This window comes from Solea senegalensis, linkage group LG2, assembly GCF_019176455.1.
Source record: "Solea senegalensis isolate Sse05_10M linkage group LG2, IFAPA_SoseM_1, whole genome shotgun sequence".
NCBI lineage: Eukaryota > Metazoa > Chordata > Actinopteri > Pleuronectiformes > Soleidae > Solea > Solea senegalensis.
In genome coordinates this window covers 15,775,052-15,791,534 of record NC_058022.1, presented here as the reverse complement: position 1 = coordinate 15,791,534, position 16,483 = coordinate 15,775,052, and the positions used below count along the sequence as shown (strand labels likewise).

General features: G+C 39.2%; 1 protein-coding gene and 1 long non-coding RNA gene across 6 annotated transcripts in view; one reads left to right on the top strand and one right to left on the bottom strand.

Annotated features, from left to right (window-relative positions):
• Window positions 1–17: 17 nt before the first annotated feature.
• rapgef4a (Rap guanine nucleotide exchange factor 4a) overlaps window positions 18–16,483 on the bottom strand; it is a 41,724-nt gene continuing 25,258 nt past the window's right edge. For 4 of the 5 annotated variants that reach the window (XM_044019412.1, XM_044019413.1, XM_044019415.1 and 1 more), the window contains 15 exons: window positions 5,837–5,915; window positions 5,588–5,738; window positions 5,089–5,177; window positions 4,960–4,990; window positions 4,802–4,880; window positions 4,192–4,338; window positions 3,177–3,274; window positions 2,896–3,021; window positions 2,568–2,746; window positions 2,368–2,458; window positions 1,801–1,851; window positions 1,503–1,590; window positions 1,290–1,354; window positions 1,157–1,211; window positions 18–685 (listed from right to left, as the gene is read on the bottom strand). In XM_044019412.1, the coding sequence (XP_043875347.1) occupies window positions 558–685; window positions 1,157–1,211; window positions 1,290–1,354; window positions 1,503–1,590; window positions 1,801–1,851; window positions 2,368–2,458; window positions 2,568–2,746; window positions 2,896–3,021; window positions 3,177–3,274; window positions 4,192–4,338; window positions 4,802–4,880; window positions 4,960–4,990; window positions 5,089–5,177; window positions 5,588–5,738; window positions 5,837–5,915 (1,457 nt within the window). In that variant the 3' untranslated portion in view covers window positions 18–557. Of the gene's footprint in view, window positions 686–1,156; window positions 1,212–1,289; window positions 1,355–1,502; window positions 1,591–1,800; window positions 1,852–2,367; window positions 2,459–2,567; window positions 2,747–2,895; window positions 3,022–3,176; window positions 3,275–4,191; window positions 4,339–4,801; window positions 4,881–4,959; window positions 4,991–5,088; window positions 5,178–5,587; window positions 5,739–5,836; window positions 5,938–13,746; window positions 13,752–16,483 lie in introns of all 5 variants that reach the window. The other variant, XM_044019416.1, reaches the window with a different exon arrangement.
• LOC122765255 lies at window positions 14,370–14,930 on the top strand. Its single transcript, XR_006359947.1, has 3 exons — window positions 14,370–14,550; window positions 14,632–14,803; window positions 14,898–14,930. It is a non-coding gene; the product is annotated as an uncharacterized LOC122765255 (long non-coding RNA).

Genomic DNA, 16,483 nt, shown 5'->3' with positions numbered 1-16,483 from the left:
AAAATATGCCACACAAATACATCTAAAATATTTAATATTTACAGCAGACACATGTTTTTTTTAGACATTCAGACGAGTAAAATGTGCTCACATCAATACAAAGTCAAACAGTTATCATAATCCTGTGCATGCTGAATGTCAAAATAAATTTAAAAACACAAAATAATTTAAATATACATATAAATAGTGTCTCATACAAAAGTTATGAAATAGCTGGATATTAGGAAGATAATTGTGACAACATTTTGAAAGCATAAACATCACACAGTGTACAATTATCAGCTGAAATTCAACACAGAAATCTTCTCTAGTTCCTTCAATGATCCTTGTTGTTTGAGTTGGGAATGATCGTGTTTTCTACAGCACAGTGATATGAGAGGTTCTGCAGCACCAGCAATTACAGCTCTAATAATATCGGAAGTTATTGAAAATCAAAGGCTAAACGAGTCAGGCAAAAGCATTTGATCCATGATTAGGTCCTCGTAGTTCATCCCACTGTACAAACAACGTCATATAATGAAGCAGCAGACATTAACATTTCTGTCCCTGAGAGGATTTTAAGACCTGGGAGGCTCAAGTCCATGAGAGAGCTGAGTTAGTGTCCGTTGGTTGTCGATCACGCTGAGCTGACGAACGTAAGTCTGAACCTCTGGGTGTGTTTTACTGGCCAGAGGTGAATCTGGACCTGAAAAAAGGGAAACATTTCAACGTTGTTATTCAAAAAAAGACCTTTTATTATTAAATATTTCCACCAACATATTTCCACTTGCACCACTTTTCTAATCTGCCTTTGTATTTCTTCATTGTTATTTCAGGGTTAAGTATTGCTCTATATACCTGCACTGCACCAAATTACAATGTGGTTGATCTTAGAAGTTCACCTGCTGCCATAAAAATTGCAAGTAAATTCAACTTGATACACATTGTTTCAACTCATAAGGTCAAGTTGTTAAACTTATGATAATGTATAACTTGCTATATCTCATCGTAGTTTAACTAGCTTTTTGACGTAAGTTTAGTCATTTCAAGTCAAGTTCACTTCTGTTTTTAAATAGATTCTAGTTATTTTGTACTATTAAATGCAAGTTTGCCAGATGCCAACTTCACATTCCCACCTTCCATTTAAAACCTAAGTTGATGATTATTTGGGACTTACTGAATGGCTGGCTCCTACAGTGTCTCATTATCTTCACTGTGTTAGCGATCATCCGCTGAAAGACAAAGAGACATCATCAACAACAGGAAGAATAAAATATTCAAATGTTTAACCAGCATATTCAGCTTCTTACCATCTTTTCAAAATTGACCAAAGTGTCAATAAAGGTTCTGTTGCCCTCATGAGTAAAGGTTGTGTCTGGAATAAAACAAAATTAATTAAATACATTTATAGCAAAGGCAACATCAGTTCTTTAGCTGGAGAAGCAAACAAAAACAACTACAATATAGTTGTTTATGTTTGACATTACATTAAAAAGAACACTCAGAAGATAAACATGTGTAACCTTTGATCAGCAGTGGCATGAAGGGAATGATGGGAGGCTCCAGTTTGGCAACTGTCAGTCGATATGCTCGGTGGTTCCTGGACGGGTCCTGTGGAAACAGTCACACTGTTCTGAGAACTCCCATCAGTGTGTTGAACAGATCCATCACAATACAGGACATGGGTGATGCTGCCAACCCACAGTGACCAGCTGACAGTGCAATAACGCTTAGGGTTTTATTTACTTATTAGTATTTGTTGGACGCACTTTGAAGCGAAAGAAAATGACTCAGACCATGAAATGAATTGTTTCCACTTACCATCAAGTTTTCAAATTCACTGTAAAACTTCTTGAATTTGCTGGGAAGTTTCTGTGAACACATTGGAGAAGGAAGGATTACTCATGTTTAAGGCACTGTTTAGATCTGGTGATCCAGCCCTAACTGTTTACAACTGGAATTAAAATGCATTTGGGATGTGACCACATATGATCTGATTTGGCATCCCTGCTCTGTGTTCAAATACACATGCATGTCACGCCTGTTAATGAGAACAAAATTGTACAAAGAACAGGTCTGAATGCTATAAATCTATGACAATCATCAATGATTATCACATTATTTATGTTTCTAATGGTTAAGCTATTATTTAGTGCTAGAAAAGCACAAGTAAGTGCTTTTATTCACTCGAGCATGAAATACAAGTTTAAGTAATCATTGACCATCGTTGATGATTGTCATAGATTGAGAGCATTCAGACCTGCTCTTTGTACAATCTGCCCTGATTTGATCAGTTCACCGGGATGAATGTTAAAACCAGGCCTGAATGGGATGAAAAATTGTAATAATTCTGAACAAACACAAACAGTGGACATACTGAATACCCACCTCCCAGGTCTGAGTCAGCCGGCTCACTGCAGGGTTACTCAGCCCCATAATGACAGCAAAGAAGGAATTTAGATTCTTGTACTCTTTGCAGCTTTGATAGAAAATATGAAAGGTCAGATTAGGTAGCAAATAAGCGATACTGCATTCAGAGACAAACAGAATGCAGTTTTCAAATTGACAGTGACACAGGGGCCACTCACTGGGCAGCGATCTTGATGAACTTCTTGAGAAGTTGAACCCTCTTGCTGAGCTGAGAACACAGGCACACCTCCGTGATCACCCAAAACTGAATTTCATTAAACCTCCTCAGGAACAGATCCAGGTTCACGGTGGTTTTCTTGACGTTCTGTCTCCCAAATGTGTGGTAGATGAGTTCAAGCTGTCACATCGAAAAAGATAAAAAAAAATACAGGAGTAAATGTCAATAAAACTCTTACAGTTATATTTACATCTTTTAACCTCCGAAAGGATATCAGACGTTGAATGTGATCTTCTAAAGGTGAATGGCCTCTCAGTTACATACTGTACCTCATGTACACAGTGGAAAAGCTCCCAGTCATAGGAGGTCATGTGATAGGCCACATCTTTAGAGCTCATCAACTCAAAAGTGGCCAGTGACCCTATGGAGGGACCCTCCTGCTCAGGTAACGGGGTCTGAAAAACAGGGAAAACATTGTATTTTTACTATTTAAAAATCATATCATTTGCTGTTTAGGAAATTTGTGTTTTTTGATTGAAGAAATATGGTAAATCAGAGACATATGGAGTCATATACATGTTTACAATATCATGTGTAGTCATCAACACACCAAAGAATCCAGCTGGTCCCTTTGGCAGGCAAACAGTCGTCCGTTTGTGCTGAGAGTGGAGAACACGGATACATCATTGGATTTGAAGATCACTTTCTCTGTGAAATGAAACCACAAAAAAAGATTTACATTCATAATTGTGTGGGTTTTTTTTGATGGAAAATGCTGCACCATCAATTTAATATAAAAAAAATTAAGTTCAAGCAACTGAAGGAAAGTCACGGCTAAGACAGCCGTTTTATCTTATATTTCGATATTCTTGTTTTATCGTATTGTATATCAAATTTGGGTTAGTGGCTAGCATTGTTGCCTCACAGCAAGAGGGTCACTGTGTAGTTTGAATTCCGGTTGGACAGAATTTCGACTTTCTCTTTTTTTCACGTTTCCCCCGTGTGTGTGGGTTTTCTCAGAGCTCTCTGGTTTCCTCCCACAGTGCAATGTAAGCGTCATCTCTGTGTGTTGACCCTGCAATGGAATGACCACCTGTCCAGGGTGTATCCCGTCATTTGCCCTAGTTTATCTGAGATTGGCTCCAGCCCCCCGTGTCCCTCATGTGGAGGAAGTAGACAATTAGTCAGTGAGTGAGTGTTTTTAATTCTATTCTTATTCTGTATTGTATTTTTACATCTTTTGTCATCTTTGTTAACGTGTAGCTGCCATGATACGAACCAAACATAGACTCGCACTCATATGAAATCTATTTTGAGTTTTCTTGAAAATCTTAAATGCAGATCAAGTGTAGTAAGAGTGTAAGAAAAAGTGTTGGACCTCTCCCACAGAGACAAAGCAATATCATGACAGTAAAAAGCCACCACCAGCAACAACAGCCTCATGCTAAAATGTCTCAGATTTTTTTTCTCAAGCTGTTTTAAAGGCCGTAATTTAGCACCTGCTGTCACAGTCAGCAAAGTCACTGCAACAGGCAGCTCATTTCTAAATCAGCCACAGATTAATTAGTGTAACACCAAGCTCTCGTGTGTCGTCTTTGTTAACGTGTAGCTGCCACTGCTCTCACCTCCTGCCGAACTGAGGCTGACCAGGAGCAGGTCCTCTGCTGACCCCAGCTTGTCGGCCACGGCACCGATGACCTCCCTGACTGATGTGGCCACAGGAACCCTGATTGTGGTGTATGTATGGTCACAGCAGTAGACTTTAAACAGAACTAGAGAAAAAAGATCCAAGGTGCAGTCAAACAAGTACTCATTGGATTAATTTGAATATTTGCCCCCCTACATGTTATAAAATAAGTTTTCTTTTAGTTTTTAATAGTTTTCCCTGAATAAGATTCTTAGTTTAAGGGGTCCCAAAAAGATTTGGGAATCACTGAATTACTGTTTCTTCTGTCCTGCAGTGTTGAACTACAACTGACATTAGTTAAGAAGCATATATCAGCAGAAATGTACATGTGTGTGGAATAGAGGTTTAAGACAACAGTGGCCCAATCAGTAAAAGGCCTGAGTGAGCAATTATTAAATACAACTTACAGAGTGTGTGAAGTGACAAATGAATTTAGGACTTTGTCTGGAGCTAAGTGAAAGATTGAGATTGAGCTGAAAATATCCACTGTCATATTTTTGTGTAATGTTACACTGACACATTGTCAGTGTAACATTTCCTTTACTCACTTTCATCATTACTCTTAATGGGCTGACGTTTCTGAAGCTTTTCATTCCCCATGCCAAACTGCCGCAGTATGACTTTGTGCTGTGAAAAAATTCAACAAGTGTCGACAAAAATCAGCAAGTGACCTTTAATATGAAAGTGACATTGAGTCAGTCTTTACCTTTTTCTGTGCGACTCTGGAATCTTCAGTGCTACATCACAAAATAAGAGAAGAACAATACAATGTGGACTACAGGTGAGATACAAGGAGATTATGGTGACTTCCAGGTATAATCACTATGATACTTACTTGTGCTTTACAATTCTCCCCAGCTCTGTTAGTTGATCACTGAGAGAGGGAGTCGTTTTGGCATCATCAGACACTGCCATGAAAAACTCCTGAAAACCACGGTAGTTAGAGAAAAATGACTCCCAAATGAAGAAAAAACATAAATCTAACTCAATGATGCAACTGTATGTCAGGATTGACTCTCTGCAGTGTTAAATTTACCTTTCTTATTATCAAATAATATTCTGTCTGTCTGTGTATCTATAGCCGGAGTGACTAATCTTCCAAATGTGCCATACAGAGTAAATCAATAGTACTGAATGTCACCACTTTATTCAGCACGGTGAAATTGACTTTTCTCTCTGCTATGCTATGATTGTTTAGTGTGGTTAACTGTATTATATCAACTGTCATGTGTCAAAACGTACAATGTGAGTGTTTGTCCTCAAGTCTTTGTGTATGCATTATCTTTTCTTATTATCTTCCAGCTACCACATACAGTATAGTAGTATAGACTGACCCGTAGGAAGGTCATAGAGACGTCCTCCTCCTGCAGGTGATATCCGTGGACGTCTGCCCATTGCATTACCAGGCGGATCACCCTGCGTTTGTTGTTGAGTGTGTAATCCAGCTTTTCCTGCTCAGAGCCCTGCACGGCCTGGGCATGGTAGGTGCACAGCAGTTAAAGATCAGAACTGCAGCTATAGATTTATAGTTCCTCTATTTTCAGATCAGAGGACCCTTATAAAACAAAGTGCTGAAAGGATATTGAGCCATCAACACTGGACACAGTTGATTGTTTGGCATGAAGACACAGTGGGTGAGCACAAAGTCGTCTAAGGCCGAGTCTGTGACAGAAAGAGAGAGAAGCTCATGTGACACAGAATGCACATCAAAGAGGGTCCAGAGCCATCCAGCCGTGGTCCACATGGCCCCGTGTCTGTCATCTTTGCAAGTAAATTAAAACCATACATATCCACAGAAGCAAGAGGAATTAGATCAGGTCTGTGACGTGTGGCTAATTATGGATGAGAACAACCAGGTCAGAGCAGAGTAGAAGAAGGACAGAGGAGAGAGACGCTGAGCCATGCTTATGATCATAATATTAACTAGTCTCCGTGTGCCCACATCGCTGCCCGCGCCTTTAGCTCATCTCCCGTTCACTCACCACTTGCGGTACTAGTTATTTTCAGTCCTAGTTATTTTCAGCGGCGTCCCTGCCCAAAGTTAGAGGGTACTTCCTGTTTAAAATGGCCAACTACCTGTTGGGTTAAAGGCGTGTCCGTAAACGTGTTCAGGGAAGTTCCCTTGACTCACATATCAAGTTTCGTGCAGATTGGACAATGTTAGACTTTACTTCCTGTTTCTGGCATTCTACTTCCTGTAGGGAGGTTATCTTTTACAGACATGTTCAGGATGGTTCTGAGGTGTCACATATCAAGTTTCAAGTGAATACAACAATCCCTGTTAGAGCAGCATCAAAAACTGTAAGTGTAATTCTGTCTGCCGTTACCAGGGGTCGCTGTTTTTGGAATTGAATATTTTCATATAGATGTCTTCAGGGCCGGACTATCATCAATCCTAGCAGGATTGGTTTAGATCGGACCAGGATTCGCAAAGTTGTGACAGTTTGTTTTTTTGTCACAGAAATCTAACTTTGCATCGTTGCCATGGCAACACCGTTAAACGTTGTGCCATCATATTCAGCACACACCATCTACCATGTTTTTTGAGTCTTTCCACCAATTTTGAAGTCGATACGATAATCTCTGTAAAGGTTATTCCCAGAATCATAAAGGACCTTTTTTGTTTATTTTCTGCCACCACCAGGAGGCGTTGTTTTCAAACTTGACAGTTTTTGCAGCAATCGCCCATCATCGATCATTGCAAGTTTGATTGAGATCGGACCTTCCATTGCGAATTTATAAGAGTTTTGTTGTGTGTTGTGAGAAATTTGAAATTTCCGCCAACTTTGCCAGCCCCGTTCTTGTACGCCATGTGACTAATTTTACTAACTATAAGCATCGTAAGCTCCTGAACTGGTCCACAGTGACCGCACCAAGTTTGAAGGTGATCACACAAAAGCTGTAGGACAAGTTTGTTCAAATACCATTGGTGCGAAATGGCCAAAATTACCTCAGATTTTGCAATCCAAGATGGCAGTCTTTCTGTAGGAGTCACAGAAAAGTCGTCACCGACTTTTTTGACCGTCCCCATCTAATGAACGTGTGTACCAGGTTTCGTTCATGTACGTTAAACCCAACAGCAGATGACCTAACTAACTTTGTCGAAGCATGCCGCTTCTCCAGGTGCTTCAGCAGATTGCTGTTGCTGTTGCCGCAGTATTTTTGAACCGGGACACAGTCTACAAGTTACCGAAATGTTGTTTTTCCCTCTGCTCTCCAGTTGAAAATAATGTGAATACCTTCTTCATGCCGTGCGTTTGATTACGTGTGGGACGCTAGAGGGCGACAAGGGCTTTTTTTTCCAATTCAATTAAACTTTATTGATCGCTAAAATGTTATGAGAACTGTGTGCCGTTGTAAAACCTCACCAAAAGGAACTGAGTAACGCAGCCTTTGGTAGCGGAAACGGAATTACTGAATTAAAAAAAAACAACGTTACATTATTAGTTACTGAATAAAGTAACGCTGTTACTTAACGGCGTTACTAATAACGCGTTACTACCCAACACTGCTCACAAGCCTACAGTCTCGCCATTCTGAAAGCAGACAAGACCTCATAATAAAAATACAACAAACATTATATAGAATTCAGATGATAGGACTCACAGTAATATGTTTATGGATACCAGCACACATTTGAGTTAAAGGGAACAAAATAGCAGAAAAGGTGGCAAAAGCAGCAACAGGACATAATAATATAGATTTAGCAATAAAATTAAGCAAAACAGAAATGAACAGCATCATTAAACAAACACTAAAGGAGAGATGGCAAAAACAATATAATACAATGTCAGAAATACCAAAGGAGAGAGAAGTAATGATTAAAATGTTGAGAGACATTGATGAGGAATTGGAGTTGGTAGATGTATTGCGGAAGAACCGGAGTGAGTGTTACAAGATATTACTTCAGTTTCTTAAAACCATAAAGTTGATTGGGAGGATATAGGATGTGTGTTTGTGTGTGTATGAATAAGTGTATGTATGTATGCATATATAGGTTGTTGTTTTTTTGTGTTTTGTAGTATGCAGAAAAATTCTTGTCTGCTTGATTTTTTTTTTAACGTTTTAAACTGTTTTAATTTCTATAGGTTACTTGATTTTTTAAATTGATTTTGTTTTAATTTCCAATGTATTTACTTGCTTCTGTAAAGCACTATAAATTGCCTTCTGTAAGAATGGCACTATACAAATAAACTTGCCTTGCCTATGTATATATGTATATATAGATATATATAGATAGATATATATAATTATTATTTATTTATTTTTACTTTTAAGTAAAGTGAACTTTTAGTTCAGTTCGATCAACATTTCGATCCACACTCCATACCAGATGGTGGCGGTAATGCACCAAATCGTTGTTTGCTAACCGCCATAGAACCTCAGAAAAGAAGCATAAAGCGGAGACTGGTGACACGCGACACACCTGCTCATCTTCACGCAGGTGTTTTTCAATCAGCTGATGACCGCTGATTGCTTCCTCCTCCTCGTCTTATTTAGTCTTTCTCCAGCCAACAGTTCCGTGATATTACTTTGAAGAGAAGTTGCACGAGCAGTGAAACAAAAAAAAAGACGCGAAAAAGTGTCGCTGTCTAACTACTGAAACCGGGAGGAGGGAACTTGTGACGGTAGTGTACCAACCGCCATAAAACCACAAAAAAGGACTGAACTTTAAAAAAGAAGAGGAAAAAGAAGAGAAAGAGAAAACTACCACGGCGTGACGTCAGACGCCGAAAAGGTTGCCGCGTGCATCAGCTCCTGTATAAGAACGCAGCAAGGATGGCGTGTTTGACCTGGTCCAGATTGGTGGCCTGTCCAGAATGGTGAGTAACTTTTGTCAAGTCATCTTAATGGTGACGCTGTTTGCCGAATTACATTGTAACCGTGTAGTTTATTATGTGTTTATTATTTTAAGTATGGAATTTATGTTGTCACCATTAGCATTATTTTTTATTATATTGCATGTTATTGTTTTATTACGTGTTTAAGTTGTATTGTTAATTTTATTAACTATGTTATTTAGTCTATAACGTTTTATTATCACTTTTAGTCTTTTGTTTTCTTAGTCTAATGGAATGTTGGTTCCGCATCCTCTTTGTTGTGGTGGGGGACCAGGTAATGGGACGGACCGGCTCCGCGTGAGATCGTGTTGTTCTGTTTTACCTGTGAATAGAGAAATAAAGTCTCGCTGTCCTGCCGAAACGGTGTCTTTTCATTTGAAGAATTAACTTCCTCTTTGTAACCCGCAAAACCCACGGCCCTGGCGCTACCTGTCCTAAAGTCGGGATTACATTATGCTCAAACTTAGCTCAATATTTTGCCTCATTGTCAGCCAGTTATCTGAATTGGCAGCCGTTTTGTCTGGTTACAGCAGTTAAATCATTGGTTTAAATGGGGCTGTAACTAATTTCTGTTTTCATTAACCTGTGATTTATTTTCATGTTTGGTCCGTAAAATGTTAAATGTTGTTCACTGTTTCTAAATTCAGTTATATTCTTAAATTATTTGGATTCAGTGCAATTAAATGGAGCAAAGAAATGAGGAAATATTCACATTTAACAATAAAAAAAATCTAAAACTCAAACATTATCAAAATAGACAAAACAAGACATAAAAACAAGTTAAAAGGGCTGCTGTGCTATGTTAACTCACTGTTCCACTCATGGTCATTACTATTCATTTTTTAACTGGAAAGAGTTATTTTTAATGTTAAATGTTTAAAAACAGATTCAGGGTTATAAATATATTTTATAATTCTAAACTTTTAATGTAGTCATTAAAATACAACACTTTTTTTTTTTAAAGGAACAACCTGCTTCCTGCTCACAGAGACCTGGTCGGACCCGCCATATACAAAAGCCTGAGGTTGTCAAAAAAAGGTGAGTGACACCTTTAGAGATAATTTACTACATCATTGAAAATGTTATGGCTAATTTTCATAATGTATTTAACTGATGGCAATATATCATTTTAATTGAATCACACATGTATAATATAAGTTTTTTTTGTGTTTTTAAAGAGTGTTTCTACTGACATTTCTATACTTGAACTTAAAAGGCATTCCTTAAATCTTAATCAACTTTATTCTACATCGCTTGTAATTATGTTAATTTCTTTGTTTCACTGTTAGAATTTGTGCTGGCAGCAATGTACCTAGTTATTTTACACCTGTAACAATATGAACTTGGACATTGTCAAGGCTGGAGACTGGGCTCAAACATTTCTTGTTTGTTTGTTTTGTTTCCCCCCAGATTGATCTTCATGAAGATTGTCAAATAGTAGGTGTCATGATTTAATTCTGGGTGGCCGCTGTGTCCCCGCTCTTTCTTGGCCGCTGTGCCTACATCTCTCTGCATTGTCCAACATGGCCACGTTCTTTCTATTCTCCTGCTTTTCGTCTGTCAAATAGCTGAGGGTTGTACATGGAGCATTTGCCACAGGTTGGTTTTGTATGTTCCTGTCCACTTTATTGGGTGGTCTGAAATCTGGTCCTTGTTGGTTATATTTTTGTGGAACTGCTGAGCGAGTGATTTGAAAGAATGAGGTGACTGATGGAGTGTTTGACTCTCTTGAATTATCTCTCTGAGATGCCTGGATTGAATAGTTAAGATGGTGCTTTTTTTTTCCCCCTTTCTTTTCCATCGTGGCCATTAATCTACCGCTAGCCCTAGGACGTTTAAAATAGATCCTTGTGATCTATAGTACCTGGCTTTGGATGGCAGCCGTGCCATTGCCTTTGTATGGCCATACGTCCCTTAATGCAAGTATGCCATGATCGCTAACTGTGCCCGTGCCTTCGTAGCCTACTTGTGTTATTGTACGTGTGGCCTTGCGCGTATAGTCATTTTACATAGGCAAACATGGGTGCCTTCCGCGTCCATGCACAGTAAGTGAACTAACCTGTACTTTTCTTCTAGCATCAGTCAAGAGGAGCACCGACATCCCTGCATGTCCATCTTAATTAGATTGCGTTTTAGATAAGTTTAGGTAAAATTTCAAATGTTAAGTGCAGTTTTTCTTTCTTGCTTGGCCGCTGTGCCATTACTGTACCTGCTCTGAATCTTGATTCTTCATGGCCACTGTGTCATGACTGTACTTGGGCTTGGGGCTCATGCCAGTCTATCATTTCTGATCTGTTTTTCCTACTAAGTTTTCATGTGCGTGTGTGTGTGTGTGTGTGCGTGTGTGTGCAGCGCCTGCCGTGCGAGATGACTACTGAAAGATGGCCGACTGACTGAGTGTGTTGAGATGACTGACTCGCTGATGACTGAGTGTGTCTGCGAGATGACTGACTCTGAGTGTGTGCGTGCGAGATGACTGACTCTGAGTGTGTGCGTGCGAGATAACTGACTTGGACTGACGTTTATCTGACCTTTGGACCAAGACTAACACTCCAATAGACTTTACTGCACCAGAAAGGTGAACAAAATTTATGCTGCAAGACTGGCAAGATGCGCACCAATTAGACAACAAGCAAATTCAAATTCTTTCAAAAACAGGTACATTTTTTTTACCTTTCAGGTAAGTATTAAAGGCCTTTGCCACATGATCTTTGTTGGTAAATCGTGTCCACTCAATTTATAAAGTTAATTTGCATCTAAACATTTACAATGCCTGACACAATGGCATTACAGTAATGGATTTTTTTTGTTTTGTGTTACTGAGTGCAAAGGCCTTTATTTACACACTGACACATGCCAAGACTGCCATCATGGCATGTGTCACTGTCTCTCTCTCGTCTGTCTGTCTGTCTCGTGTGTCTGATCTCTGTCAGTCTGTCCTGTGTGTCTGGTATCCGTCTGTCTGTCCGGTGTGTTGGATTTAGTTACTTTTTTTTGTCTCAACTTAAATGGATGATTTTAAAGTTGATTAGTCTTGAGGTATCTGATTTCTGCAGGAAATTCTGGTACCTTATTTTGAAATGGCTTTAATTTAAAAATCTAATTTTGGTCTTGAATCTCAGTTATCATAGTTGCAACTTGGACTGTTGACAAACGTGGAAGCTGATGAATCATGTAGTAAATGCATCAAAGTTTACTGTAGCTTGTCTAAAGTTCTTTCAATGTGCTGTAAAAATGTAGTAATTGATTATGATGAGCTAGACCATGTCTTCCTTTATTCTCAACTGGTAATTGCTTTGATAAGATAACTGGTTCCTGATTTGATTATGGCGCTAAACTTTTGATTTATATGCAAGTGTAGTCACATTAGATTGTAGGTGTTATTCAGCCCATGGATAATGTTATGATATACTTTAAATCTGGCATTTGTTAGCACACTTTTGATATCCATTTAATTCTTAAAATGTACGCACTGCCATAAGCCTTTTGTAGTCGCTAACAAATTCAATATTAATGCTGACCTGTCTCACTCTGCCAAGTTTATTTCCCTCTAAAGGAGTTGAACCTTTGTGTTCATAGTCTTTTTGCGCGTCATGTTGGGAGGCCTCCCAGCAGGGGATTTTTATCTTCCCCTGCAAAACTATGCGTTACTCGCCTTAGGGATGCAGGGCTATCCTGCATAGTTTCTTTCAAAAATTAGATTGTAGGTTGCAGGATTAGAGTGCGTTTATTTTCTTTAGGAGGACACAAACCTGGCAGAGAGATAACTATTTAAGTGAAAGTTGAGCCAAATGTTCGAACATTTTATGTTTCGATACGACTTGAAATAAAATCTTTATTCTGTGGGCTGAATTCAGACAGAATTTGGCTTCATGTTAAAGACTGTTGTACCCACTTATAGCAGGAGTGAGCAGCTGCAGCTTTTAATTTATTTTTTGTTATTTGATTTGTTTCTTGTATTGACTTGGTGTCTGGAGCTTTGTGGTTACAGTGATCATGTAAACGTGTAAACACAAGTGGTCTTTTGCCTCTTATTTGCGAAGCTGGCAGCTGGTTGAAATGATAGGACTTTATGGCTTGCCCAAAGTGGGATTTTTGATAGAGCATAGGGTTAACACCTCACCATACACTAGCTATTTCAGTGAACAAGTGACTGTAGTCTGTTATTACCCATGACTTTATTTTAAATTTCACAATTTAGGGAGCTTGTAGAGTCATTAGGAAGATGCTTAATCCCAGTGTCTTGGTTGGTTGCATGAGAAACTGCTATCTCTTAGATTTGTTTGTCGAACTTCCTCCTTTGATTTTTGTAGACTTGCCATAAAGTTTCTCTCCACTTTAACTCTTGTTGAGCTATGCATTAAATGATTCCTCAAACTTGTCTCCATATCAAATTTTATTTCTCCCTGCAGCCTTCCACCACCCACTGCTGCTGTTGCATCTGCTGAAGGTAGTCGTATCCTGATTCACTGCATCTTCATGTGTTTAGTTAGAAGTTTCATTAGACTACTAACAATGTAAACACCTTTTAAATGCTTGATCTAATTTACCCAAATGGTTCATCAGTTTAGGACAAAAGAATCATCGAATTTGACATTCTTGGGGTCAGTAACCTGACCTCTAAATGTTTGGGAAACCATGCAAAAGATCACAAGCTCTCTGCATGACCCAACAGCATCGATGTTTGAGTTATTTAATTTCTCAGTTTTCAAATCAGTCAAGATTTTATGAGCTGGGTCCTCTTCACACAACAGAGAACAAGGTAAATTGAGTCGACTCGTAACATGGTAAGGCATTTCGTCTTTCCCCTTCTTCTCTGTGTGTGAGGAAATTTGGCCACGGATCCTGACTGAGTGGCATACCATGGCTGTGCAGTTTCCAAAATCAGACAAGGATCCATCTGATTTTGTGACTCGGCTTGTCGTGATATGCATTTATCTTCCTCTGAAACAAAGGATTGGAATGGACAGGTTTGTAAATCACATCACTTTTAGATGGTGAAGCATTTGTTTAAATTGGGGTCAAGCATTTTCAGGTGTCTGCTTTGTCAAAACTCTGGTGCCACGTCTTGCTAAACACACAAGAAGCTCTGAATTGTGAAACTGCTGTCTCTTGCAGATGTTACAACAGCAATGGCTGTTGAAAGGCTGCAGAGAGAGAAAATGAGATCTGAGGACAGGAAAGTGGAATTGATTTCATGCTTAGCAAAATGAGGGTTTCAGCAGAGGATCTTTTTGTGGCGAGGCTATGGAATCAGAAGGAACGTTTGTCTGGGCAACTGGGAGATTTACAGTTTTTCATGCAGCCAACCAAGACATTGGGGTTAACATCATCTCAAATGGTTGGCAAAGATTGCTTGTAACTGTCAGTGTAGGACAAGAAAGGCAGGTATAGGTTAGGGAGGGCATCCATCGGTGAGCTCTGACTGGATGTGAGGACCTGTCACACTTGACCAGGTGAGCTACCTGAAGATTTGTCATTTGTTTACCTCCCTTTTTTTTTCCTTGTGACCGATCCAATTCTTCCTTGTTTTGAAGAGATGAAGGATGAAGCACATTCCTGGATCAGAGGACTCCATGTTGGACAGCGCAACCTGGAGAAGTCCCGTCCTGGATGGCTGCAGTAATGACCTAGCCCAAGATGAACCGACCTTTCTACGACGAGGACTTCGCCCAAGATGAACCGACCTTTTCCACGGGATGTCTTTAGGTGTGTTCTTTTAGATGGTACTCAATATGATTAATCCATATTTACTTAATACTAAACAAAAGTGAGCTGACTCTTATTTTATTTTTTTTGTTAGATGTTGGACCTTGCCAAACTGTACACATGCCTCAATGGCTACTACGCCACTCTGCCCAACAGGACATGGTCACCGATATTTTTTAAATGGACTTTAACCCCCCTTGTCCCCACTGACACACAACCACACATAACAAACCACTGTACATGTGAGTTGCTTAATTTTTCAGTCAGTCAAGATTTTATGAGCTGGGTCTTCTTCACACAACAGAGAACAAGGTAAATTGAGTCGACTCGTAACATGGTAAGGCATTTCGACCTTCCCCTTCTTCTCTGTGTGTGAGGAAATCTGGCCACGGATCCTGACTGATTGGCGTACCATGGCTGTGCAGTTTCCAAAATCAGACAAGGATCCATCTGATTTTGTGACTCGGCCTGTCGTGATATGCATTTATTTTCCTCCGAAACAAAGGATTGGAATGGAGAGGTTTGTAGTGTAAATCACTTCACTTGTAGATGGTGATGGTGTACATACACTGCTACTTTCAGCCTGTAATGTTTGACATTGAAAACTTGTATTTATTGCCTTCTTTATATCAAGTAAAACTTTTGTTCTTAACTTTATGGTTGACTTGTATTTTTTCTGTTGTTTTGACAAGTTAGTGCTTTGAACTTAAAGATGTGGAAATCTTTTAAAACAAATTGCACTGATCTGTTATTGTAGACATGGCACCTTTTGACAAAGCTCCAAGTGTTCGTTGATCTTAACCAGAAAACTCAAACCCTATATGGATTTGTACAAGGTTTTAAAGGGAATATAATAAATTGGACTCTAAAGCAGGGAATGCTACAGTGGATGGTGATGCTGCTACTTGCCCCCATCTCACAACTTCCTTACTTCTAGCCACTAACACTAAATTTGGCTAATGCATAAGAATATGCCACTGAACATTAGACTAGTTTGCTTTAAAATGCCTTCTTTTAACTACAGATGTATTTTTACTATTTTATTTCATCTGGCTTTTCATTTTATCTTTTAATTCTGTCTTTACCATTTTACGCTTAAAGGTTTTATTTTTTTACTATCGAAAGCACTCAGTAGAGTTTTTTTTGAAAACTGCTATTCAAATAGTTATTTGAACAGTGTTGCGGTACCTAACACCAGCAGCATTATGAGCAGCTACACATGCAATGCTATTATTTCTGACTGTCTTCAGCCTCAGGTAGGTGATGTGATGTGTCACAGCCAGATAACGCTCCACACATTAGTGCAGGAAAATGTTAACAGTTAAATAAAAGACCAAAGTGTGAGGCACAGATGTACAAGATGTTCACTAAAGTAAAGATCAGACTTGGGACAACCGAGCTGTAGACAAAGAAGTCAGTGTCAAGCTGCAAACACTGGTGACCCAAAATGGAGGAGACGATTCTTCCAGTCTCAGCATCCAGTGCATCATGAATTCGACAGGAAAAAGAGGTGACCAACATTTTGGTTGTGTGAAAAAAAAATTCTAATCAATTCACCAGTCAATTATTTTTGTTGCGAGTCTGTGTGCCCACGTTGCCATGCGCGCCTCTTGCTCATCTCCCGTTCATTCACTGCTTGCGGTACTAGTTAATTTCAGTGCTAATTATTTTCAGCGGCGT